Source organism: Natator depressus, chromosome 26 (genome assembly GCF_965152275.1).
Source record: "Natator depressus isolate rNatDep1 chromosome 26, rNatDep2.hap1, whole genome shotgun sequence".
NCBI classification, from domain to species: domain Eukaryota; kingdom Metazoa; phylum Chordata; order Testudines; family Cheloniidae; genus Natator; species Natator depressus.
The window spans coordinates 14,039,936-14,067,637 of record NC_134259.1 but is presented as its reverse complement, the minus strand read 5'-3'; the positions used below and the strand labels follow the sequence as shown (position 1 = coordinate 14,067,637).

The following is a 27,702-nucleotide window of genomic DNA, read 5'->3' as shown; positions in this document are numbered from 1 at the left end:
AAGAGAAGAGTGAGGGGGGATTTGATAGCTGCTTTCAACTACCTGAGAGGTGGTTCCAAAGAGGCTGGTTCTAGACTATTCTCAGTGGTAGAAGAGGACAGGACAAGGAATAATGGTCTCAAGTTGCAGTGGGGGAGGTTTAGGTTGGATATTAGGAAAAACTTTTTCACTAAGAGGGTGGTGAAACACTGGAATGCGTTACCTAGGGAGGTGGTGGAATCTCCTTCCTTAGAAGTGTTTAAGGCCAGGCTTGACAAAGCCCTGGCTGGGATGATTTAGTTGGGGATCGGTCCTGCTTCGAGCAGGGGGTTGGACTAGATACCTCCTGAGGTCCCTTCCAGCCCTGATATTCTATGATTCTATGTAACAGTGTGGGGGAAATTAGTTTACGTCATGACCCATCCCCCCACTCCCAGTCTCTATTCAGGCCTAACTGGAGGGTGGCCAGCGCGCAAAGGGATGCCAGCTCGGCAGGGCCCGGGGGGAGCGTCTCTTTCTGGATTCCCGGGCGCAGGCAGCTCCCTGGCCACCCCCGCGCGCTGCCACGCAGGACCCCTCGCGTCTCCAAGGCGCCCGCGCTGGCTCACAAGGCGGGGCGGCGCCCGCGGGCCCGCTCAGCGAGGGGCCGCCGCGTGCGCCACAGACGGACGGCGCCGCGCACCAATGGGCGGCCGGGGGCCGGCCGGCGGGAGGCCAATGGGCGCGGCGGGCAGACCCGCGAGGCAGGGGGTAGGCGGCGCGCGCGGTAGCGGTTGACCTCCCGGTAGGCGGCAGGGCCTGAGGCGGGCGAGGGCGGGGCTTGGCCCGCGCGCAGCCGGGCGGGTAACGGGCTCTGCTCTCTCGCGCTAGGCCGCGCGGCCGGGCCGGGATGTTCCACCCGCTGCAGCGGAGGCCGCCCGCCAGCATCTATTCGTACTGCGCCCGCTCGGCCCACTGGGGCGCCCGGCCGGGGCCCGCGCAGGCCCTGCGGAGCCGCTACCAGTGGCTGCTGGGCTGGCTCCGGAGGGAGCCCGAGACATGCCCCGGCCCGCGGAGCCTCCTGTCCCTCCTGGCCAGCCAGTGCAGCTACGTGACCGGCCAGCGGGTGCGGCGGGCCCAGCAGACCGGGCAGCTCTACGGCGACATCTACTCGGAGCGGGCGCGCTGGAGCCTCTTCCGCTGCCTGTGGCGCCGCTTCCAGGCCCGCCACGCCGGCGCCTGCAAGCTGATGGCGGCCCTGGCCGGCGTCTTCCTGTGGGAAGAGGAGCGGATCCAAGAGGAGGAGTTGCGAAGGTGGGTCTCTCCCGGGGCCCCCGGGCGCCGGCTGGTCCTGGGGCTGCCAGTGGTCGGGAAGAGGCGCCTGGGAGCGCACGTTCCTTAAAACGAGCGTCCGCAGAAACTGCCTTCGGGGGAGCAGGCGCCCGGATGCTATGGGGACAGTCCCCATTTGGGGGTCGTCTTTTCTTATATCGGCTCCTATTCCCCCCCCCCCGTCCTGATTTTTCCACACTTGCTGTCTGCTCACCCTACTTAGTGCAGGGCTCCCCCCACTCCCCTCCGTGCACTGGCCTTCCCCCGGGGGGGCCCATCTAGAGATTTGCCTAGGTTTACAACAGGCGACATTGAAAGTGCTGGCGAAGTCCGCACCAGCTAAAGCTTCGTATAATAACTTGTTTCAGAGGGGCCGCCGTGTTAGTCTGTATTCGCAAAAAGAAAAGGAGGACTTGTGGCACCTTAGAGACTAACCAATTTATTTGAGCATAAGCTTTTGTGAGTGCATCCGATGAAGTGAGCTGTCGCTCACGAAAGCTTATGCTCAAATAAATTGGTTAGTCTCTAAGGTGCCACAAGTCCTCCTTTTCTTTTAACCCATTTATTTGAGCATTAGTTAGTCTCTCAGGTGCCACAAGTCCTCCTTTTCTTTATACAATGACTTGTTTATACTGTTCTGTATACTGTACAGGGAAAGGTAAGTACAATGTTTCTATTCCAGTTGATTTATAGTTATATGATAAAAAATGAGAAAAAAAGTAAACCATCAGTAATAGTGCTGTGACTCTTTTTTTTGTTGTTGTATTTTTATATCTGATTTTGTAAGCAAATGGGTTTTAAGTGAGGTGTAACTCGGGGGCATGCAAGACCAATCAGACTCCTGAAAGGGGGACCGTTGTCTGGAAAGGTTGAGAGCCACTGCCTTAATGCACTAGAAAATGAAGGTCAGAATTCAGGGATGGATGGATGAGATGGACTGGCTAGATCCTTTCCATCTGTAGCTTCTGATCTGAAATATATCCATTCTTTAATAATAAGAGCAGGGGCAGTTCATATTTTAAATATCTGATTAATGGTTTTGTGAGTGTTTGGGCCTCAGAAACATGGTTGAGGGGTGATATGTGATAAGATACTTTTGCTTGAAACTGCCTGTACAATGAAGGATTTGAGGGAGGTACAGAGATTCAAGGCCATTCCTGTCTCAGTGCTGTCTTATCCAAATGTTTAAACTTGTTTGCATCTTTTCTTAGAGGTTAAACACATTACGTTATGCAATCTATTAAATCACAGAAACTCTTAGAAATGAAATAACCCTTGCATTTGCACCCATCCTTGGTACTTTGTCTGTTAAAGGTTAAACAAAACCCTTCATGGCCTTCTATATATTTGAAATACTGAAAATGTGGTCTTTTTCCTATTTCTTTTGAGGGGCTCAAGTGTGTATCATGAATTCTCTTAGGACCCAGTGTTGTAAACAGGTAGGCAGGTGGTGCCTGATCCAATGCCTGGTGAAGTAATAGGAATTTTTCCATTGACTTACATGGGTGTTGGATCAGGCATAGTATCAAGGCTACCCATGGGACCGTACAGTAGTTATTAACATGCTTAAATGTTTATGGGATTTGGTCTTTTAAAATTAATTGAAGGGCTGAGGTCGTGAATCTTCTAACAGACCCATTTTCATATTTATTAACTGAGATCCATTCTTTTGTATCAGAAAGCTCATGAAACTTGTCTTACAACTTAAACAGAGATAAAAATTTTTTATATATTTGTGTGTGTGTATATGTATATATAAAACTAGCTTATGGAAGTCCTTAAAGCTGTATTGGTGAGACCAGCTACCAGTCATTCTCTTCAGCTTTGTGGTATTGATCACATATTATAGTTGATACTTTTCTACTCTGTCTTCCTCTTCTGTCTTGTCAGTTGCTAATATCACATTGGTTTTTTTACATTTAGATGCATAACCTGTTAGTTGGCCCATTAAAACTCTGTGAGATAGAGCTTTTCTACTTTTACTTCATATCTATTTTCCTTATTTTAATACTTAGTTTAATTTTGATTGTTGAAGGGGCTTTTCCCTTCCTTAGTTTTCAAAACATGGTTGTTTGTTTTAAAATACTATCAGGTTTGGTAGCAGGAGATAAACTGTTCCAGTAAACTCCAAAAAGTTCAACCATATTTCTAAGTAGTAGTCTTTTTTCCTTCTCTATAGAACTGACTTGATTAACTTTTTCTAGTACCAAAATTTCCTACCAGAGTGGATAAAAATTGATTATTTTTTAAATAAAAAAATCGGTTTAATTTTTTTATTTTGTTTAAATTTTTATTTTTAAAAATCTGTTGAAAATAACATATTTTGTATTAAATTCAGATAAGGCCCACATTTACTATACTCTCAACATTTAAATACAAAATAAATATGCTGAGTCCATGAACCTCTATCAAAACTTTGAGTTAAAGGCTGCTTTTCTCTATAAAGACAGATGTTTTTCCCCCTGATTCTAACTTTTGAGGTCAAGCTATATAAATGTGGCACAGTAGGTCAGCCTAAGTAACTTAGGAGACTTTCATTTTCAAGAGACTTGGACTCCAGTGATTCACTTAGGCATATTTGAAATTTTTCCTGGGCTGACCTAAAATAATCAGTTTAATTCATTGATTATAGTTTATCACTCTGTTTTAATGAATGATTTATTTGTTGACATGAAACATGTTTTGGGTACATAAATTTCTCTTATCAAAACATTTAAAATTATTTTATTTAATAAAAATAAATGTTATATGCTGGTTTTGGCCTATAGGTTTTTTTGTTCGTTTTGGTTTTTTTTAATCCAGGGGATCATGAGAAGTTTGATTCCACAAGTTTGATACTGTATTATTCAGTACATCAAGTTTTTAATTTGGTAATAATGCTTAATGTCTGGTTAAGTCAAGCCTCCCTTTTACCATGGCCCCCTTTGTAAAGTAGATTGCTTAAACCTTGAGTTTTTTATTTCCCTAAATGAATTGGTTTATCATGGATTGCCATTGACCCAAGAGGCTTCCTGGAACTAAAACGGGGAGTGTTTGGGGGAAAAAACCTTAATTTGGAGTTGTATCTCCTTTTTAACTCTACAGAGTGAGTTGAAAATGTTGTTCAAAGCTATTTGCTTTTGTTTTTAAAAAAACAAAACAAAAAAACCCCTGAATTCCTCTTAGTCGTGGTTCAGTTGCTTGAGGTCTGTGATGTCATAGTTTTACTAATTGTTGTAGATGAGGTAGACAAGACCTGAATTTTGAACTGTAGAAAGAAATGGATTTTTTTTTTCACATCATAAAAGAAGTGCAAAAACAAAGGAGTCTTGGGCAGGGCAAAAACCCATTTCTGGAGTTCCTTTGCAGGTCACCTTTAAAGCCAGTTTCTAATACAGTAAAAATTACTAATGGCTTTGCCCTTTCTTGTGGGGGAAGTAATTCTTCAATAAAATCAGCTGCATACAGATTTCCTTGTTCAGTGTTTGTTTCACTTAATTTTAACTGGGAATTGTAAGAGCTTTAAAAGGCAGATTAAAAAACTAGTTTATTTAACTGTATGATTTCTACTTCTGAAATGCTGTTCAACCACCAGCGCGCACACAGCTGGGATTTTTTCATCTTAGACTTCAAAGCACTTGACAGTGGTATGACTGTGTCATTCCCATTTTACAGATAGCCTTCCTGTTTGACCTCAGTCTGACAAAATCAGGAATGGAACCCAGGAATCAGGGCGCATTGATTTAAATCAAATGTGATTAAAATTGCGGTTCAGCAAGAAGAAAACCTTGATTTAAATCATTTTAATCTTGTTTTGCATTTGTACATCTTAATTATTTTCCTAAAGAAAGATTGATTCTCACTGGTTGGTGTAACGATTAAAACGTTGTTTTGCAACGTAATATAGTCTTCACTAACTGGTTTATTAAACCAAGGAATATTATCTGTAGTAAATAAAATGAAGGAATTTTTTCTGGTCACCACGTGTCTTTCAAAATTTCAGAATTTGTAGAGCTCATCCTCATGTCTCATTGTTCATGCACTGGAAAAGGAAAACGAACTTTCTTGCTTTTTCAACTCTGTTCAGAGTTGAGAAACTGATTCCAACTAGTAATTGAACTGAACTAATTGAATAAACTGAAATGAAGAAAACATTCCCTCTACATGTGCAGAAGCGGCTACTGCTGTCAAGCTGGGTTAGCACTTCAAACTCTGGTTCCAAGTGCTTAGCCAGTGACTTGCACCAGCTCAGTAGTTTGACTTTTTTTTAAAACTTCAGCAGCAAACATGTGCCATTTGGATATTTTTATTTAAATGATTATAATAAATTAAGGCCTTAATATAGGTTTTCATATCATCAAATTTGATTTGAAAGTGGTTTATTATAAAAAAAAAAAAAAAAAAAAAAGAAAAGAAAAATATATTGGATTTAAATTAAAATCGGATTTAAATTAAAAAAGAAAACATTTTTTATTTGGCTCCCAGCAGCCGTCTTCTAGTTCTGTGCTGAGAGCAGTTTAAATAAAAATAAAGATGTATTCATTAATAACTGATCTAAAACATTCAAATTGGTGTCTGACATTATAGTATCAAATCTAAATACAGATCTTGGACAAGAATTTGTAGTTGCGTTTTAAGACCGCGTTCTCCTGTGGCAACTTCTGAAAAGGGGCAATTTAAGAGTCTCAGCATGCAGTGATGATCACGTTAGGAAGAAATGTAAAGAACATAGGTGTTTTTTAATGTACTGTACAGCACTAAGCGATATATAAACTTACATTTTTAAATAATGAGCAAGCAATCCAAAATTACCACAAATTCTATAGGCAGAGGTAGATTAGGGGTTTGTGGGGCCCTGGGCCAGAGCAAGTATGGACTCCTTCCCTCCTGCAGATCCCTTCCCTCCTCCTCCCCCCTTCCCCCTCCCCGATGCTCCGCTTGGGGCCTTGTCCATTTTGCGGCCGGGGGCGGGGGGGGTGGGATATGCTGAGGCCCCTGGGCACGGGCCCTGTTGGCTCCATGGCTAATCCACCACTGACTATAGGTGGTGAATACTGGTATTAAACACTCCTCCATCTTATTCTTGGTTCCATCACTTTACTTGCTGTGTTACCTTGTGCAAGTGCCGAGTCGCCGCTCTTAAAAAGTCAGCCCCCTTTCAAGATGTCTCAGGTTTGGCACCCCAAAAAATGAAGTATTCCAAATCACTAGTCAGTTTTGGAAAACTAGGCTTTAGTGCCTGTTTCCCCACCTTTAAGATGAGGGTAATAATTGTTACAGTTTCAGGGTAACTACACCTGTATTCCTGCTCCGTGGTCCCTCAAGGTTTCAGGCTTCCAGCCATCACCTCTCGTGGATAGAGACCCTCTCCCCCCTGACTGGGGGTTTTAGGGCTGCACCACTGATCTATACTGTGATATTCCCAGTAAGCCAGTCTGCGAAAAGGCCAACACCTGGGCTGTGCTTTACCTCAGAGAACGGTGCTGATGTTTTTACCAGTCACCATGCAGCTCTTCCAAGCAAGCACGTGTATTAACACAGGGCAAATGCATTACAGATAAAACATTAAAAAAAAAAAAAAATACAGAGGCAGAAAAGATGGGAGAAGGGTGGAGTAATCTTTGTAATTTTGGTGAAGGTGCAGAAGTCCAACACACAGACACGTTCTCAGTATTGGTAATGTTATCTACATTGTGTCCTTAATACGGTCGATCAGCATGAAGTCCTGTTCTGCACAGCAATCCAGAAATAAAGGCTTAACACACATTGGTAAAGCACTTTGAGCTCTTCAAATGAGCACTTCAAACAGCATTACTGTGCCTTGTTCTTGTGCCACACAGTCTCACCTGCACCATGACTTCAGTAGGACTTTCCATGGTAAGAATGATGCTTTATTGTAAGTAATGATTTGCCTGTGCAGTGTGCTCCTTCATGGCAAGCCTCTGCACAGCTGTGTTTTTGCCTGCTGCACATGACTCCTATGTCCTGTTTTGTAAGGCTCTGTTCCGATGCCCACCTCTAAAAGATTATATGGAAGAACAGCATGAGTTAGGACTCGAGTTCTTATTCTCAAACTCTTGGTGTAGATCACAGTGTGTTCTGTGGAGACCTCTCTTCCTGCTCCTAATTGCGTGGGCAACTTCCCCTTTCAGGCCACATTTGCAATCACATACTGTCCTATAGTATCTACAGCAAATGCCTACCTCAGAAAATAATCTTAGGGCAGTGTTGGATTTTGAGTTACCTCTTTGTGAAGAGTAGCAGCGGGAGATGAGAAGCAGCGAGCACCATGGGACCATCCAGCTCTGTGGGCCTCTAGCTGGTGCTCTGTGGACCATCACTTGGGAACGGTGGGCTAGAGTGGCAGGCTTCATCCTGAATGTCCTTGGTTGTAGAACTCAGGCCTTTAATACTAAGTTAGTACTCAATGTGAGGCCTTTTATAGAGAATAAATGACTGTCTGGAAAAGAGCCTGAGTTGAGGTGTTATAAAAAACCTTAAGTAGGTCTGTACTAAATATTAATTAGAAATCACGTTTCTCCTCCCTTCTTTCCCCCCTACAGTAGCATCTGATTATCTTCTTGCGTGCTTTTTCTTCCTAAATGGACTGTTTGGGAATAGTGGCAGACCTTAGCCACAGCTGTGGATGTAATGGAGAGAGATGAACATGGGGTACAGATGATCTGACCTATATTCAGAGTGAAAGATGGTGAGAGTGACATGTCACCTGTTACATTCCGGGAGTCTTCAGAATTATGTTGTAAGATGAAACCGCTTTTCCCATAGGAATCAATGGTATGAAGGGGGGATTGGTTCCTGAACCAAGGCTTGATACACTGTTTTCACCCCAGTAGCCCACATTTTTGTACTAAATGAATTATAGATGACTAATGTTGCAACATCAATGTATTGACTGTACACTGTATTTTGTAAACAGCATTCAAATAAACATATAAACTCACACATGCTGCACTGTTTGCCAGCAACACGGGCTCAGAAAGCCAGGGAGAACAGCACACATGCTGACCCTCAGCCAGTCACTGTTGACTTCCCAGCTCTGAGCTCAGCCAATCAAAAACAAGCGGCAGTAAGCTACCCGGCTTCCTCGAAGCCAATCAGAAGCGATCACTTCCTGGTTGAGTTATACTGGTATTGAGATGGAAGTGATTCCAAGCAAACTTTATGCAAATCGAGCATTGTAAGGGCGAAGCAAGTATCGTGGGGCGAAATGGGCAGTCAATTGAAAAGCGTCATCTGACGTAAGTCTGAGGACTCCCTGTATTTGGGAGCTTCCACTGGTGAGCCTTCAGATATCATAGAATCAAAGAATATCAGGGTTGGAAGGGACCTCAGGAGGTCATCTAGTCCAACCCCCTGCTCAAAGCAGGACCAATCGCCAACTAAATCATCCCAGCCAGGGCTTTGTCAAGCCTGACCTTAAAAATATCTAAGGAAGGAGATTCCACCACCTCCCTAGGTAATGCATTCCAGTGTTTCACCACCCTCCTAGTGAAACAGTCTTTCCTAATATCCAACCTAAACCTCCCCCACTGCAGCTTGAGACCATTACTCCTTGTTCTGTCATCAGCTACCACTGAGAACAGTCTAGAGCCATCCTCTTTGGAACCCCCTTTCGGGTAGTTGAAAGCAGCTATCAAATCCCCCCTCATTCTTCTCTTCTGCAGACTAAACAATCCCAGTTCCCTCAACCTCTCCTCATAAGTCATGTGTTCCAGTCCCCTAATCATTTTTGTTGCCCTCCGCTGGACTCTTTCCAGTTTTTCCACATCCTTCTTGTAGCGTGGGGCCCAAAACTGGACACAGTAGTCCAGATGAGGCCTCACCAGTGTCGAATAGAGGGGAACGATCACGTCCCTCGATCTGCTGGCAGTGCCCCATATATACATCCCAAAATGCCATTGGCCTTCTTGGCAACAAGGGCACACTGTTGACTCCTATCCAGCTTCTCGTCCACTGTAACCCCTAGGTCCTTTTCTGCAGAACTGCTGCCGAGCCATTCGGTCCCTAGTCTGTAGCGGTGCATGGGATTCTTCCGTCCTAAGTGCAGGACTCTGCACTTGTCCTTGTTGAACCTCATCAGATTTCTTTTGGCCCAATCCTCTAATTTATCTAGGGCCCTCTGTATCCTATCCCTACCCTCCAGGGTATCTACCACTCCTCCCAGTTTAGTGTCATCTGCAAACTTGCTGAGGGTGAAATCCATACCATCCTCCAGATCATTAATGAAGATATTGAACAAAATTGGCCCCAGGACCGACCCTTGGGGCACTCCGCTTGATACCGGCTGCCAACTAGACATGGAGCCATTGATCACTACCTGTTGAGCCCGACAATCTAGCCAACTTTCTACCTACCTTATAGTCCATTCATCCAGCCCATACTTCTTTAACTTGCTGGCAAGAATACTGTGGGAGACCATGTCCAAAGCTTTGCTAAAGTCAAGGAACAACACGTCCACCGCTTTCCCCTCATCCACAGAGCCAGTTATCTCGTCATAGAAGGCAATTAGATTAGTCAGGCATGACTTTCCCTTGGTGAATCCATGCTGACTGTTCCTGATCACTTTCCTCTCCTCCAAGTGCTTCAGAATTGATTCCTTGAGGACCTGCTCCATGATTTTTCCAGGGACTGAGGTGAGGCTGACTGGCCTGTAGTTCCCAGGATCCTCCTCCTTCCCTTTTTTAAAGATGGGCACTACATTAGCCTTTTTCCAGTCGTCCGGGACTTCCCCCGATCGCCCTTCTTATTCAAAGATAATGGCCAATGGCTCTGCAATCACATCCCCCAACTCCTTTAGCACTCTCGGATGCAGCGCATCCATCCCCATGGGCTTGTGCTCGTCCAGCTTTTGTAAATAGTCCTGAACCACTTCTTTCTCCACAGAGGGCTGGTCACCTCCCCCCCATGCTGTGCTGCCCAGTGCAGCAGTCTGGGAGCTGACCTTCTTCGTGAAGACAGAGGCAAAAAAAGCATTGAGTACATTGGCTTTTTCCACATCCTCTGTCACTAGGTTGCCTCCCTCACTCAGTAAGGGGCCCACATATGTGAAGTATTGAGTCTTGAAACCTGACTAGCCCCAAGTTAGCTGCCCATCAGGTCATGTGGGATGTGCTGTAGGAAATACTATCTGCTGGAGATGAGTGCTTCACTGATGGTACTATCTATGGAGGAGTAGCTGAGAAGTGCCTGCATAAATTGTCCAGGGAATTTGATTCCCGTAGGAGCAGATTCCCAACCAAGAAATGCAGAACTCTTGGAGTTTTGTTTGGAAGCTCTGTTGCACGTCTGCTGTACTTCTGGGTTTATTTTTAGGTTGTAAATGCTGCAGCAGGGACTGTCTCATTCTGCAGCCTGTTTGCTGGGCACCCTAGCAGTGCAGCCAGAGTATTTATTTGCCAGCCAGAAATTACTTTATAGGGGAGTGTAGGCTGCTGCCTCACTTTGGTAATGTGTGCAATTTGATTGACCTTTGCAGCTTGCTACAAGGCAAACAGTGACCCAGGGAGGGAGGGGCCTAGTTTGAGAACTTTATCTGTTCCAGGTGCTGGCTGAAGTCTGGTGCCAAGGTCAGAAGTGACTTATATGATTTGTAGAAATACAAACTGCAGCCAGGCTTTTCCCCTCCCTTCAAAAAACAAACTGAAAGGGAATTTTTAAGGAAACTTAGTCTCCCTGCTGTCCTGGCTATACTTTGTTTTGGGCAACTGCATCCTGCCTACCTACAACTCTCCCTTCAGTTGAATAAGATTCACAGATTCCAAGCCAGAAAGGATCATAGTGATCATCTATTCTGACCTCCTGTATAACACAGGCCAGAGACCTTCTCTGAATTAATTCCTAGAGCAGATCTCTTAGAAAAACATCTGGTCTTGATTTAAAAATTGTCAGTGATTGAAAATCTACCATGACACTTGATGAATTGTTCCACTCGTTAATTACCTTCACTATTTAAAATGTACACCTTATTTCTAGTCTGAATTTGTCTAGCTTCAAATTCCAGCGTTTGGAGTAACTTTCTCTGCTAGTTTGAAGAGCCCATTATCAAATATTCATTCCCCATGTAGATACTTAGACTGTAATCACATCACCCCTTAACCTTCTCTGTGTTAAGCTAAACATACTGTAAGGCAGGTTTTCTATTCCTTTAGTCAGGGTATGTCTACACTGCACAGTTGTCGCCAAAACTTTTGTCTTTTGCGGGTACTTAACGTGCGCGCGCACGCGCACACACACACCCCAGCCCCTGGCGAAAGACAAAAGCAGCAGTGTGGAAGTATTTTGTCAGCAAAAGTGCCAACAAAATACTGCAAAAGAAAGTTCACAAATGCTGACTTTTAGTGACAAGGCTGTGTTGACATCGCAGCTTTTAGCGACAAGGCTTAGTGTAGACAAGCCCTCAGTCTTGTGGCTCTTCTCTCCAATTTTTCAACATCCTTCTTGAACTGTGGACACCAGAACTGGACACAGTATTCCAGCAGCAGTCACACCAATGCCAAATGCAGAGGTGGAGTAACCTGTCTACTCCTGCTCAAGAGTCCCCTGTTCATTGATTGCATTAGCTCTTCTGGCCACAGCATAAGATTGGAAGCTCATACTTCATCTTATTATCCACCACAACCCCCAAATATTTTGCTAGTCACTGCTACCTGGGATAGAGTCACCCATCCTGTAAGTGTGGCCTATGTTTTTTGTTCCTAGATCTATCTGTACATTGACATTTTGCCATATTAAAATGCATATAGTTTGCTTGCACCAGTTTACCAAGCAATGCTGAAATGGTGACCTGTCCTCTTCATTACTTACCACTCCCATAAGTTTTGTCATTGGTAATTTGGTTTTCTTCCAGGTCATTGATAAAAATTTAGTTAGTACAGGGACTGATCCCTGCAGGACACTACTGGAAACATACCCTGTTGAAGGCAGTTCCCCATTTAGAAACATCTTGAGACTTATCAGGCAGGTTTTAATCCATTTAATGTGTGTCAATTTAATTTTATATCGTTCAAGCTTTTTTTAATCAAAGTGTCATGGAGTACCAAGTCAAACGCCTTACAGAAGGTACATCAAAACTAACCTTTTTCAGCCAAACTTGTAATCTCATCCAAAAATATATCTAGTTAGTTTGATGTGATCTATTTTATATAAGCTCATGTTGATTGGCATTAATTATGTTTCCTGTCTTTACTGCTTTCTTAATCGCGGGTTGACTCCTTTGTCAAAACTGTTGGGTAGTGTCCGCTCTGTTTAGGTACTCGTATCGCGCCAATTCCCCAGATGATTAGTGCATCTTCCAGAGGCACATCGTCATATGCCTGGCATCTGTCGCACTTGATGCCTCTTCCATTCCTCTCCTCTCCCAAAGGGGAAAACTGAGTGTTGCACAATGCTTTTATTAGTCAAAGCAGGCAGCGTGTGCCTTGCTTTTGCAATGGGAAGTGAGGCTTGCAATAGTTTATAAATCATGTGGCAGTGAGTTCCACAGTCTTATACTGGTCTTTGTGCAGGAGACTAACTCTATCCTTGCAATGTGCAGGGCTACTGTGCCATGGGAGGGCGAGGATGACCATGGTCATGATCTGTTTGTGACTGTCCCATTCCCAAACTATTAAGGTCTTTGAAGATAAGGACCAAGATCTTGAACCAGGTGGGATAGTCAGGGGAACCAGTGTAGAGAGTGCAGAACTGGTGATGTTAAACCCCAGAGCTGATTGCCAGTTGATGTTGGAGATGGGGAGTGATCCTCAGCCTATAAAGTGGTTTGGGTTCTTTCTTAATAGCATCTTTCCCTCTGGTTGCAGCTGAACAAGTGGTCTTAATGCTGCTTCCTGCTCTGAGCCCCCTAAGCTTGCTGCTGACATCATTCCAGATGGGCAAGAGAGAAAATATACCGTAAATCCAGAGCTGCTGTGAATCATCCATGGATTCCCATTATCTGGCTGTGTGAGTTAAGGCAGGCTTTCACCCAGCAGTCAGAATGGAATGCAATCCTCTAGATATTTGTGTGTGTTACCGTAGTGCCTAAAGGGTCCTAAGCAAAATCAGGACTCCATTGTGCCAGGCACAGCACTGACAAAGAGTAACTGTACACTCTTTGGGCTGGGACTATCTAAATAGACAAGACACTGTGTGAGAGGGGAATGAGGATTATCCTCACTTTACAGACTAGGAACTGAGGCACAGAGAGGGGACTTGTTCAAGGTAACACAGACAGTTGTAGCTTTTCTATCCATATGAATCCTCAGGAACCCAGATCTCCTGAGTCCCAGCCATATGGCCTTAGTCACAAGACCAGCCTTCTTAGTTGCATTAAAATTAAACTGGGCATCTTAATTGGCCCAGATTGAGTCTTTGCCCACAGAATCGAGTGGCTAAGGGAGGATCATCCCCCTCTTGCTGGCTGTGAGCTTTTCTGATAGGCTAGGGAGCCCTGCTAAGCCTCTTCTTTTACCGTGTAATTTGATCACAGCTAGTACATGTGAAGTTTCTCTATTACACTCTAGTTCTACAATAAACCGGCAAAAAGACTATTACAGGGGAGCAGCTGGCTAAGATCAAAGGGAATTTCCATACTGGAAGAGACCAACAGTCCTTTGAGTCCACTCACTGTCTCCGAGTGGTGTGTGCCAGATGCTTTAGAAGAGTGGTCTCCAACCATTTTACGCCCAAGATCACTTTTTGAATTTAAGGGCAACCCAGGATCTGCCCCACCCCTTCCCCGAGGCCCTGCCCCTTTCCCAAAGCCCTGCCCCGCTCACTCCATTCCCCCTCTCTCTCCATCACTCGCTTTCCCCCACCCTCACTCACTTTCACCGGGCTGGGGCAGGGGGTTGGGGTTCGGGAGACGGTGTGGGCTCTGGGCTGGGGCTGAGCCGGGTGCAGGAGGGGGTGAGGGGTGCAAGCTCTGGGAGGGTGTTTGGGTGTAGGAGGGGGCTCTGGGCTGGGGCAGAGTGTTGGCGGGGGAGGCGGGGGGCATGTGGCTCTGCATGCTGTCCCTCTCTGCAGGCACTGCCCCCAAAGCTGCTGTTGGCCACAGTTCCCTGTTCCTGGCCATGGGGAGCTGCGGGGGCAGTGCTTGCAGGCAGGAGCAGCTGATGGGAAGTGGGGCTGCACTTCAGCAGACTGGGAGCCTGCCTTAGCAGCAGCCCCGCTACACCGCTGGAGATGGCAAATGACTGGGGGAGTCCCCAGGATCGACCAGTCGATTATGATCGGGTTGGTGACCACTGCTTTAGAAGAACCCTAGGCCGTGTTTTCATTGGAGCTTTTTGCAAACATTTTACCCTGGTTCCGCAGCAGTAGTAGCAGTGGTGCAGTGCTGGAATTGGTAGGGCTCACGTAGCCTCCGGCTCAGAGCTGCTCTGAGCATCGTTAAGGGGTGAAAATGGTTCACTTGCAGGAAGTGCCTGGATCAGTCAGAGAGCCCGTGAGCTACCGGCATGGCAGACACAGCTGGAATGGCTCTTAATGTGTACTTGAAGGAAATGGCAAGGTTGGCTGCACTTTGAAAGTTACTGTACCACTGCAGTAGTATGAATGTACCAAAATTAAACACTCAGTACAACTTTAGCAGATAAGAGAGACAGACACGTCTGTAGTGTTTGGCTACCAAAGACACTGCCATCAGGAAGCACCATCCCCCTACTGCTGGCTCCAATAAGACGTCTTTGCAGAGGCCAGCCTGGGCGACTTTCTGATGGCTTTCTGCATAATGAATACGTGAGGAGACGTAGGGCAAGTCTACACTGCAAAATTAAGTCAACATAAGTACGTTGATGTACAGCCGCTGCAGTAATTAAATCGCTCTTGCATGTCTACACTACACTAGCAGCACTTGCATTGATGCAAAGAGCCGGGCACTGTTCCCCTCTATTCAACATTGGTGAGGCCTCATCTGGAGTACTGTGTCCAGTTTTGGGCCCCACATTACAAGAAGGATGTGGAAAAATTGGAAAGAGTCCAGCGGAGGGCAACAAAAATTATTAGGGGACTGGAACACATGACTTATGAGGAGAGGCTGAGGGAACTGGGGATATTTAGTCTTCAGAAGAGAAGAATGAGGGGGGATTTGATAGCTGCTTTCAGCTACCTGAAAGGGGGTTCCAAAGAGGATGGCTCTAGACTGTTCTCAGTGGTAGCTGATGACAGAACAAGGAGTAATGGTCTCAAGCTGCAGTGGGGGAGGTTTAGGTTGGATATTAGGAAAGACTGTTTCACTAGGAGGGTGGTGAAACACTGGAATGCATTACCTAGGGGGGTGGTGGAATCTCCTTCCTTAGATATTTTTAAGGTCAGGCTTGACAAAGCCCTGGCTGGGATGATTTAGTTGGCGATTGGTCCTGCTTTGAGCAGGGGGTTGGACTAGATGACCTCCTGAGGTCCCTTCCAACCCTGATATTCTGTGATTCTATCCCACTGTGCAACTTGCCACCATCTAGTGCAGGATGTTTTGGGAAGGGTTCACAATGCCTCATGGGGGCAAACGAATCATGCAGGGTTGATTGGGAACATGGTTTCAATGTCCCTTGAGGCAGTTTTCTCCGTCCCATAATTTTATCTGCATCCTATAATGTTTTACGCTTCTTTTTCAAAAGCCCCCATGTCCGCCATCTCTGTGAGAAGCATGAATCCTGCACAGCTTTGCAGTATTGCGATGAGTGTTCCAAGCACAGTATACCTGATCCTGAAGTATTTGCAGAGCTGCCAGAGGAGTTGCAGGGAACTAGACGATTCCTTGGAGGCCAGATTGCTGTGGGACATAAAAAGAAACATTGTTATAATTTGCTTTCCCCTCGATGTGGGAAAGATATGCACATGCCTATGTTAACCAAGACGAGATTTTCCCAGGAACTTAATTTAAAGACACACTGGTTATGATAAAATATAAAACAAGTTTATTAACTACAGAGAGAGAAAATTTAAGTTATAGCAAACAGATCAAAGCAGATTACCTAGCAAATAAACAAAAATGTGAACTAAGCCTAGCATACTAGATAGATAGGATTTGAATTAGTTTCTCACCCTGACTGATGATACAAGCAGGCTTGCAGATTCTTAAGGCACAGACCGCATTCCAAGTCTTTTGTCTTTCAGAACATCTTTCAGGTGTTGAGTTATGGGGGAGTGAAGACAAATCATGTCACTCCCCACCTTATATAGTATCTTCATCTGGCGGGAACCCTTTGTTTCAAGCTAAGCTTCCAGCCCAGTTTGTGGACAAATACAGGTACCAAAATGGAGTTCAGTATCATGTGGTCTGGTCACATGCCCCTGCATGCCTTGTTGAGTCACAGCAGCCATTGCTTATAGGCTGGCTGAAACGTTCACAGAAAGGCTCAGCTCTTCCATGGTCCATTGTCTTTGTTGATGAGCCATCAGCACTGTCTAGCTTCTTCATTTTTGTACCTGAAAGGCTAACTGGGTGTTTTCACTTACCTAGCAAAACTGTATAACTTCACATACAATCTAGCAGGATATTAATGTTCAACAGGTCAAGACTTTTAGAATGATACCTTACAAGGCATACTTTGTACAAGATGCTACATAATTATATCATATTACTATGGTGAATGTGGGGTGCAGTGTCACAGTGGGGTTTAGTTGTCTGCTGCACTGTGGGATCTTATGGGGTCTCCACTTTTACAAGGCTAAACATTATACAAATAATAGAATAGGCACAACCTGTCCTAGATTATCTTGGGCAGCTACACTTCTCTGGCTTAGTGAGCACCCTGGCTCTAGTTCAGTGCTGCAAGTGTCATCTTTAGGAATGGGTTAGTCCCGAAGTTTCACCTTGTTCCAAAGAGGTTCTTTCCCTTGGCAAGTCTTTTTCTTTTAGCAATTCATCCCTGCACATTAGCAATCTATTCCATCATCTGTTTACTCGGGATAACTGCTGGTTGCCTCTGCTGTTAACCAGGGTTTTCAGAACCCCCAGCAGGGGCAACTTAACTATTTCACTCCAGCTGGTGTAAGGAATAAATCAACAGAAACACAGCAATTCGGGCCGATAAGATTCATGCAAGTAAGCGTGCTCTATTTAAAACTGCAGTTTACCAAATTTGAGCACACACAGACATAAGTAATAGGTTTAGAACATCCCAGATACTTACCTAACATCTGGAAAGGTATTGAGTAACTAAACAGCAGGTTCGCAGTAGCCAGGTGCTCACCCACCGGGGCAAAAGGGTGTCAGGAAAAAGGTCTCTCAAGATAGTTTCAGAGGACTGCTCCAAAGTACGCTGTGTTAGCCAATCTTTTAAAACTAACTTCTACAAAACACACTGGTCATAATGACCCCCACTGGATCATCACTTTTCCTAACTTTCAATAAACGTTCTAATATCCACGGTGTCTAGATTCAAGGTTTTCCAACTACCAAGGTTTTCCATCTCAGTTTGTCTGTCTGTCCCCTCCTCCCATTCTGATTAGCAGAAACTGCTTGCTAGATATGATATTGCTTCTGAAAGCCGGTCTCCAAATTAACCCTTAGCTATGTGTAGTTCTATTTCATTAATTCAGGGTAGCTGAATGCACATAATATGGTTTCAATTAGCTTAATCACATTCTGGGGTATATACACCCCTCAAATCCAGGGCAGTGCTGTAGCTTTTTACTGGAAGCTTTGCTGGGAGCTCAAATGGATCATTCAGCTCTTGTAAATGAAGTCTGACTTCCACCTGTGAACTTTTGAACCATCTCTGTAGGTGATATAGGGGTTCTGTCCCTGCTTGGGGGACTAAAAATGTGTGGAGAATGCTAGAAAATACTGCTTGCTGAGTCTGTTCTTCTCGAGGGCAAAGTATTTCTGACCTTGTGGAAAGCTTCAGTCCATCTGTACAAGGAGCAGGCTCCTTTACAGTTGCCTCTCCCTACACAGGCAGTTTGGCTTCCTAAGGAGCAGTGTTGGCATTAATGGTTGCCCCAACTGTGCCCCCTTCTCTCCTCCCCAAGAAAAGATCTTTGCTATCCCCATCAATGCTGAAGGAGGCTTTCACTTGGAATCCTGACAAGCCTAGCAGGTAGCATGAAGAGCTCTGACCAGGGAGAGAGAGAATATACGGTGGAGCTGCTGTCCCTTTCCCAGCCTGGTTTCTCTGAGTTCTGTTTCCTTGGCGAGGGAGTGTGGGGCCCATTGCTGGCACCTCCGGGGAATCCTATTGTAATGTGGCTGCTGCTGGGATAAATGAAGGCAGAAAATACTTTGCTAGCCTCGTAGGCTATGTATGTAGCAAAATACTAGGTGATCCTGGCCTCTTCTGTGGCAAGACCTTGGCACTGACTAGCACAGCCTTTCCTCTGTTCCCACTCCAGGTCTGCAGAGGAGATGAAGCACATGGAGGAAGTCTCCAGGCTGTTCCATGGCAGTGGGGGAGAGCACCAGAAGCTGGTTTCCAAAGCCCATGTTGATATAACAGCCACTCGCGAGGAGCACCCCTGGGAGATGGTGATGGACAAGAAGCACTTCAAGCTGTGGAGGCGTCCGATACAAGGGACCCACCTGTATCAGTATAGAGGTAATTCCTCCATCCCCCTTGCCTGACTATGTGTGTTGTCAGTCGCGGTATGATGCCTGTTCACACTCTGTGCGTGGCTCTCAAATGCTGAGCAAAAATTCAGCATGGCGTGTCCTAAAACCTACTTCCTTCTTCCTCTCCTGACATTCACACTGTTCCCTCTCCTAGCTTCTCACTGGAATTCTCCATCCTCCCCCATATTGTCCCTCTTTCTGGTCACGGCCTCTCCTCTGTAGTATGATTCCAGCCTTGATAGCAGCTTCTGGAAAAGACCTTTCCCATGTGATCCCACTGAACTGAGATACAGACTGGCTTATACCTGTGATCTCAAGACTCTTTGTTTCCCTTTACTGCAGTCTTTGGGACGTATACAGATGTGACTCCCAGGCAGTTCTTCAATGTGCAGGTGAGTGTTTCGGGGCCCATGTCTCTAAGTCCAGGATGCATGATGTGTTGGAAATAAAACACAACTGTCTACCCACAGCACTTAACATAACATCCACATAGGAGGGGCAGCCACTGCGTGCAGGTCCTAGGGCTTGCTTTGTTGTGATGCCCACAGCAGAGTGATTTGCTCTGTATTAACAGTCCACCTGATGTTCACCTGGAAGTGGGCCTATTTGGCTTTACATATGTATACAGCTTCTGCTCACCTCCTGTTAGCTTTATGCCCTGTCTGGCTGGTAATCTCCTTAGGATCCGTTGTTAAGTAAATCCTTGGTATGAACTTTATGCTCCCTCTTCACATTTATTACCTGGTATGTCTTTTCTGGTGAATCAAAAATACTTGGCAGGATAGAGCTGCTTAAATTAGTTGAGACTCTATTTTCCCCATGGTAGCCGTCCTGGTCCAACAGATAGGGCATGGCATTTGGATTCAGGAGGCATGAATTCTAGATAAGATACTTCTCCATATAATGCATAATTAGACTGTGAAACCTGCTGCCATAGGATGTTGAGGCCAAAAACTCGGCAAGATTCAAAAAAAGGATTGGACATTTTATATGGTTAGCAAGAATATTCAGAGTTGCAATTGTTAGTGTTGCCAAAGCCATCCTTCTCTCATCCCACTTCACTACTGGCACAACCTAGTATTAGAGAAACAAGGTGAGGGAAGTAATATCTTTTATTGGACCAACTTCTGTTGGTGAAAGAGACAAGCTTTTGAGCTGCACAGAGCTCTTCTTTAGGTCTGGGAAAGGTACTGAGGGCAAGTCTACACTACAAAGTTAAGTTGACCCAAGGTTGCATCGATTTGCAGCCACCGCAGTAATTAAACTGCTTTTGCATGTCCACACTACGCTTCTTGTGTCGGCGGTGCGCATCTTCACCAGGAGCACTTGCTGTTTAACTGTCAGCGTGGGGCATTGTGAAACAACTTCTGAAAGGCAGCAACAATCAATGCAAGCAACTCAGTGTCTACACTGGCACTACATCAACTGAGGCCATGTCCACACTTACAAGCTTTCAGCGGCACAGCTGTATCGATACAGCTGTGCCACTGTAAGAGCGCTTGTGTAGCTGCATTATGCCAATGGGAGAGAGCTCTCCCGTTAACGTAATAAAAGCCACTCAATGAACGGTGGTAACTATGTCAGCGGGAAAGCGACCAGAGGAGCCATGAAATTGACAAGACCGCCAACAGCCGATGTAAGGAACGCAGTGTCTAGACAGACTCATGTCGCCCTAACTACATCAACATAAGCCCTATGCCTCTCATGGAGGTGCAGTTATGTTGGTGTAGTGGGGTTCTTACCTCGGCGGGAGCAAGGCTGTAGTGTAGACACTGACATAGGTCGACCTAAGCTGTTTTCGGCCTTGTCTACACAGTTTTGTCAGCAAAAGGCAGCTTTTATTGACAAAACTACAATGCTACTTTTGCCGACAAAACTCTCCTGTTAACAAAATAAAACCGCCTTGACAAGAGGCGTAGGGCTTTTTGCAGCAAAATTTTAATGACAGTGTCAGTATAGACACCACATTTGGTTTTGTCACTGTAAATGGCCTACAAAAGGTGTCCCACAATGCCCATCCTGACCCGTCTGGTCAGCAGTTCAAACTCCACTGCCTTGCAGCCAGGTACACAAACATCCCCCTTTAAAGACCCAGGAATTTTTGAAATTCTACTTCCTATTTGCTCAGCATGGAGAGCTCACTTCGCATCTTCCCAGCTGACCACGGTGGGTGCACGTGGCAAACGCTCTCGCACTTGGACCATAGCAGAGGAGTTGGATCTGCTGTGTATGTGGGGAGAGGAGGCTGTCCTGTCCCAGCTGTAGTCCAGCCGTAGGAATTTCGAAACCTACGGGGAGATTTCTTGTGGCTTGTGTAATAAGGGCTGCAATCAGGACACTACGCAGTGCAGAGCGAAGGTAAAGGAGCTGAGCGTACAAGAAGGCAAGGGAGGCAAACTGTCGCTGCAGTGCTGTGCCGAAGACCTGCCGCTTCTCTAAGGAGCTGTACGCCATCCTTGGCAGCAACCCTACCATAAATAGCCCCCTGGATACATTGGCGTGGCTGGAAGCAGCAGACAGTGGACCTAACCCCAAAGACGAAGTCATGGATGAGGAGGTGGAGTTGTGGGACTTCATGGAGCCCACAGCGGTTTATCCAGTGGGGCAGCAAGTCAGGAACTCTTCTCCGCTCCGGAAGCGTCTAGCCAGTCCCGGCAGTCCCTTGCTGGCGAGCAAGAAGGAGAGGAGACCCCTGGTAAGTGATCTTTTTGACTTGATACTGCTCAGTTATGACATGCAGCTGCCCTTTGCTTTGTATACTGTAGAAGTGGATGAAGGGATAGAAATGTGTAAGACTAGCTGGGTTTGTGTGTGCTCCAAATTACTCTGCGCAGCTAAGCAGTGCGGTGGAACAGTGTGTTGACGCACACCGAGATTTCACAGGAATCCTCCAGAGAGATCTCCAGGAAACTTTCCTGGAAGTACTCGCCAATCCTCTGCCAAAGATTCCTTTGCAGAGCTGCTTTGTTCCTTCCCCCATTGTAGGAAACTTTCCCATGCCACTTGGCAATCACTTGTTCAGGGACTAAAGCGGCACACAGGTGAGCAGCGTAGGGACCGAGTCTGAAGCTACACGTGTGCAGTAGATGCACTCTGGTATCCTTGCTTACCCTCAGGAGTGAGATATCTGCTTCAGTGACCCCTGCCTGTGGAAAATGGTGGCAGAATCCACAACATTGTCCCTAGTTGCCTGCACTGATCCCCTTGAAACATAGCGTGTTCGGCAAGGTGTGTGCTTGCTAAGGGTCAGTGAGAAAGTGATTAATATGTTAAAGAGGTGTATTTTACTGTAATGATTCAGTGCTGTGCGTGAACTAACAATCATGCTTCTGTGTATTGTTCCTTGTGCTTCTGCAGATGTGGCCTTCAGGGAAGCGCCTCTGGCAGATAAGGAAGCAACCAAGGCATAGCAAGGAAGACATATTCCAAAAGGTGCTCCAATCCTCTGAGGCAGAGAATGCAGGGAATGGTGAGAAATGGAAAGGCAGGACAGAAAGGAGAGTGAGGCGTGCGTTCAAAAGGCCCATGAGCAGATGATAAAAGTCATGGAAGAGCAAACAGAGATGCTGAAGTCCCTAGTCATACTGCAGTCAGAACAGATGCGTGCTCTACCCCCTGCAGCCGATACAGAACTGTTTTCCATGCCTTCCCCAAACTCCTCCCATACATTCCTTTCAACTTTTCGGAACATCTCGGTATCCCGTTCACTCCACCCCTTCGGATAGCTTCCAAAATGATAGTTGATTTACACACAGGTGTGAGAGCTTACACTCCCCTTCACTGATCTCTTCCTTCCCACCAAGCCTTTTCTGTGTGTTAATTGGTGTTTAATAAAAATAAACTCTCTGAAAGATAACCAGTCTTTGTGCCCTACACCTATTGATTGCAACTGGTAGTAAAACATAGGCATGAGTTTAATCATTTGTTTACGGCAAATCCTGCTTAGGAATCATGTCAAGAGTTAGGCAAACAAACAAAACTCAGATTAACGAAGCCTGGCAGATTGCTGTATAGAAATACACATTACTGGTTCTCATTATCAAAATGCTGCCTCAAAGCCTCCCTGATTCGAATTGCCCCCTGTTGTGCCCCTCTAATAGCCCTTGTATCAGCCTGCTCAAAACCAGCAGCCAGGTGATTTGCCTCAGCACTCCACGCCTGGGCAAACCTTTCATCCTTAGACTCACAAAGATTATGGCACATGCAGCAGGCAGCTATGACCGCTGGAATGTTTTCCTCACTTAGATCTTACCTGCCATAAAGGCATCACCAGCGTGTTTTTAATCTGCCAAATGTACATTCCGTGGTCATTCTGCACCTACGCAGCCAATTGTTGAAGCACTCCTTGTTGCTGTCCAGGTTTCTCGTGTAAGGCTTCATGAGCCATGGGAGTGAGGGGTATGCTGAGTCTCCCAAGGTCACTGGGCATTTCATCATCCCCCCCACTGGAATCTTCTGGTCTGGAAAGAAAGTCCCTGCTTGCAGCTTTCTGTACAGGCCAGTGTTCCTTAAGATGCTTGTGTCATGCATCTTCCCGGACCACCCCGCCTTGGTGTCAGTGAAATGCCAATAGTGATCAACAAGTGCCTGCAATACCATGGAGAAGTACCCCTTTCTATTGATGTACTCCGTCACAAGATGGTCCAAGGTCAAAATTGGAACACGTGTGCCATCTATCGCCCTGCCACAGTTAGGGAATCCCATTTCTGCAAAACCATTCACTATTTCGTGCACATTGCCAAGAGTCATGGTCCTTCATAGCAGGAAGCAATTAATGGCCTTGCACACTTGCATTAACGCAGTCCCCACGGCCTACTTTCCTAACCCAATCTGATTTGCGACCAACTGGATGGAGTTAACAGCTTTCATACTGCCATCACCATGTGCTTCTCCACTGAGCGGGCACCTCTCATTTTGGTGTGTCTGCGCCACAGGGCTGCGGCAAGCTCCGCACACAGTTCCAGGAAGGTGGCTTTCTGCATCCGAAAGTTCTGTCGCCACTGCTCGTCATCCCAGACCTGCATAATGATGCAATCCCACCATTCGGTGCTTGTTTTCCAAGCCCAAAAGCAACGGTCCACCATGTGCAGCTGCTCTGTGAATGCCTAAAGTAATCTGGTGGTGGTTCTTTCCATGGCACGCAGCAGGTCAGGCAACGCTGATTCCTGTTCCGTTTGGGAGCTCATGATGTACAGCATGTCCGTCCGTGATGTGTTCACAACCACATGACCACAACAGTAGAGAGGAGTGTAGGATCCCTTCACACAGAGATGGACGCACAGTAAACTGGGGCTGTTGAAAAATGCTGCAAAATACAGTCGGAAGACCATGGGAAGACTGGGACACAAAATAATGCATCATGGGACGTTGAGCTCACACCTATGATGCTCTGCGATCCACTCCACCTTCCCACAAGTCCTAGCTTCAGAAGGTGGTGAGCAGCACAGTGTAATAGCTACCCACAGTGCACTGCTCTCACTGTCTATGCAAGAGCACCAAGTGTGGACTTGCTCTGCCCACAAAGGGAGCGTAGTGTGAACGTGCAATAGCGATGTTTATAGCACTTTTTGATCGTAGACATAAATTTTGTCGACAACACTGTAGTGTAGACAAGGTCTTAGGTTGATGTAAGCTGCCTTACATCGACCTAACTAGTGTAGACTACGGGTTAGTGTCCCAGCTAAATACAGGGAGGAACAGATTGTTTATCATAAGTAGTTAACATGGATTGTTAGAAACCATTCAAGGTGAAGTGGCCTGTTAACACCACTGCGGTCATAGAACAAAAAAGGGGGGTTAGTGGGTTACAGTTCGTTGTAATAAGCCATAAATCCAATGTCTGTCTTCACTGTGATTTTGAATGTCTAGTAAAGTTATGAATTTAAGCTCCCAGGCTCGTATTTTGAAGGCGTTGTGCAGGTTTTTTTGTGGCGGGACAAGGACTGAGAGGTCAGATATGGAGTTGTCATTTTGTGAAAAGTATTTGCCCACACTTTACCATTTTTTGTTGTTTTTTATTTTACCATTTTTCTGTGTGAGTGGAACGAGGGGGAGTCACCAAGATTATTCTAGTATTTGCCTACAATTTTTTGTGTGATGGTCAGTTGTAGGCCTCTAGAGTCTGACTCTAGGGCCTTCTATCCCCAGTCCTCCTCAGTAGAGCATCTGCTTCCCAATGCAGCCTTATAGAGGGGAAAAGCTATAAAGTCCTGTGTCCCTGCTGCAGTAGCCATCCTTGCCACTGTGTGTTTCTTCCCAGCAAGAGTATCTTAGGGATCATAAACTTCCTGTAATGCTGCCTGGCTCCCAAAAGCAGTGTTTATTTTTGGCAGGTAGAGCTTGGCTTTTCCACAGTATAAGGAACTGCTCATTTGTCTGCCTTTCTAAGATGGGGGGGCACCTCCTCCAGCCATAACCTCGACTATAGAAGAAACGTGCTACAGCTTCACCCCATGACACAATTGTCATAAATTCTTCCCTTGTTCCATAGCTGGACACGGAGTACAGGAAGAAATGGGATTCACTGGTCATCAAACTGGATGTGATTGAGAGAGACCTGTCCACTGGCTCGGAGGTGGTTCACTGGGTAACTCACTTCCCGGTGAGTGTTCCTTCCTCCCTCCCTCACCCCCCTTGCTTTCTTATGGCCTGTCTGGTGTTAGAAGGGACTGATTTGCATGTCTTTGTTCCTTTAGTACCCGATGTATTCACGGGACTATGTGTATGTTCGGCGGTACAACGTGGACCAGGAAAACAATCTGATGGTGCTGGTGTCACGGTATGTATCCCTGATGCAGTCTAGCTATTCCTGCCACACCTAGCGCCATGGTGTGAGGATGGGGTTGTCCTTAGACTCACTGTCACTCTGACAAAGATAGCAAAGGCATTGTTTCTTCTGTAGGCCTTGCTCCTTTGCCATTCTTTTACCTGGGTCAGTGGGTTGTTATAGGCAGTTAGTTATAGATGCTACCAGCCATGCCTATAAATGATTGTTTGTCTGACCCTTCCCATTATAAGACCCTGTTTTCAAATTTTCTGTGCTGGGTGTCTGCCTCAGAAACCGTGCTGGTTCAGCTGTTTCTGAGAATAAGTCTAGGGAAAAACGTTTTGTAGTAGTAAATTCTGATCACCTTTTCTTTGAAAAGCTTGTGTGCTCCTGCATCTTGGAAGAGGAACTCGAAATTTGGCAGGAAGGGTGGACTTTATATCAGGGATGTGCCTTTTGCTGAACCTGTGAAAATCTGCCCTAATTTGGCCAAGTTGTAGCTCTTTGAAAAATCTCAGTTCACATGTGCTCAGTAGAGAGACTTCTTTGATTTTAAGCTAAAATCTTCAGAGATTTTATGTGCATTGTACATGCTTCAGCATCTCCAGCTCGTAGTGCTGACCCGGCTGTGCTTGTGCCATCTCCACAGTATGAATAAGCAATATGCTGTAGCCCTGGGCTGGAGGGAGTGAAGCTGGACTTTCCCTATTATTGGCAGCTTTGTGCCAGGGTTGGGCTGGGCACCAGAACTGAGAGCAAGGAGCCTCTCTCTCCTGAGCTTTCAGTGACCCTCAGCTGGCACCCAGGCAGTGTGAAGGAGTAAGCCACATGACTCAAATGTGGGGGGCAGAGGGGGAGAGCTGGACCTGGGGGGCAAGGGGGAGTAGGCTGGAGCAAGAAGCTTTGAAGTGGAGATGGGGAACCGACTGGGACTGGAGGCTGGCACAGGGGTGGGGACTGCCACTGCAGGGAGGAGACTGAATGAGAAGTCCAGGGAGGGGGGACTCTGAGCTAGTGGGAGTGAGGAATATGGGTGGGGGAAGAGGGACTGGAGGCCATTGAGTGGGGAGAAGATGGGCCTGGGGAGAACTGGGAATAGCTGGGCAAGGAGACTGGGGATAGAGTCTGTAAGGGGTGAGGAGAATAGACTGAGACAAGGAGCCATGGGTAAGGACAGGACTGGGATGGGGACAGTGCAGAAAAGTTCAAACTTGGGGGCAAGGTAGGGAATGGGCAGAAGTGTCTCCACTAGAGCCTCAGTGCAACCTTAATTCAGTCTCTTATGCCTGTGCCCTAGCATATAGTCTCTAATTTCATGGGTACGTACTATCCTGTGTTTATACAGCGCTGTTGATGTTTGCTGCGTAGACCGTCAAACATGGTCCCTGCCAATCTAGGTGTGATGGCAGACAAGGGCATGGGAGTGAGAGGGAAGTTTAGATGATGACAGATCAAGAGGTTACTCTTCATTTTGCACTGTGTGCATCGTGTTCCCCTTTGTTACATTGGTGTGGGGGAGCTTGTTTGGAGGAAGTGGGCTTTGACAAGATATTTGAAGAGGAGTGAGAGGGTCCTTCCAGGCGTCGGAGAGAGCGAGTGAGATGCTTGTGGGAGGAGAGCATGAAGGAAGCTGGAACTGAGTGAGCACAAGGCTCAAGCAGTGGTGCTCAGATGCTGCTATGGCTGTGCAAGCCTCCTGCCCTGCACTCCGTGGAATGGCCTCCGTCCTGCTGGCTGAAGGATGAGCGATGTTCTTGATCCAGTAGTGGAGGAAAGAATGAGAGCTTCAGAGGGGGATGTGGCTTCAAAACTGGAAAGGCCGGGGCTTCTCAGGTCCCTTGTCAGAAGCCCTTCTGTCATGTCTAGCGTGGTGTGGAAGAGCCCGTTCTGGAACCACTGGGTTAGGAGAGAATACTGGAGAGGGCTATCTGGTGTGCATTTTAGTCACATACGTAGCGATACCTGTTTCATAGACACACAATGACTACTTAAAATGCCTTATCAATGGCAGGGGAGGCAGGGTGGATTAGAGGGCAGGCCCGTTTTCTGTTCTTCCACAGACTGCCTGTGTGAACTTGGACAAGTCATGTCTCTGCCTCTGTTTCCCCACTGGTAAAAT

At 46.2% G+C, this 27,702-nt stretch overlaps 1 protein-coding gene across 1 annotated transcript in view; it reads left to right on the top strand.

Annotated features, from left to right (window-relative positions):
• Window positions 1-845: 845 nt before the first annotated feature.
• The window catches only part of STARD7 (StAR related lipid transfer domain containing 7), a 38,479-nt gene continuing 11,622 nt past the window's right edge, over window positions 846-27,702 (top strand). The window contains exons 1-5 of the mRNA XM_074940237.1: window positions 846-1,272; window positions 18,601-18,803; window positions 19,160-19,209; window positions 25,308-25,418; window positions 25,513-25,595. Of these exons, the coding sequence (XP_074796338.1) occupies window positions 869-1,272; window positions 18,601-18,803; window positions 19,160-19,209; window positions 25,308-25,418; window positions 25,513-25,595 (851 nt within the window). The 5' untranslated portion in view covers window positions 846-868. The remainder of the gene's footprint in view (window positions 1,273-18,600; window positions 18,804-19,159; window positions 19,210-25,307; window positions 25,419-25,512; window positions 25,596-27,702) is intronic.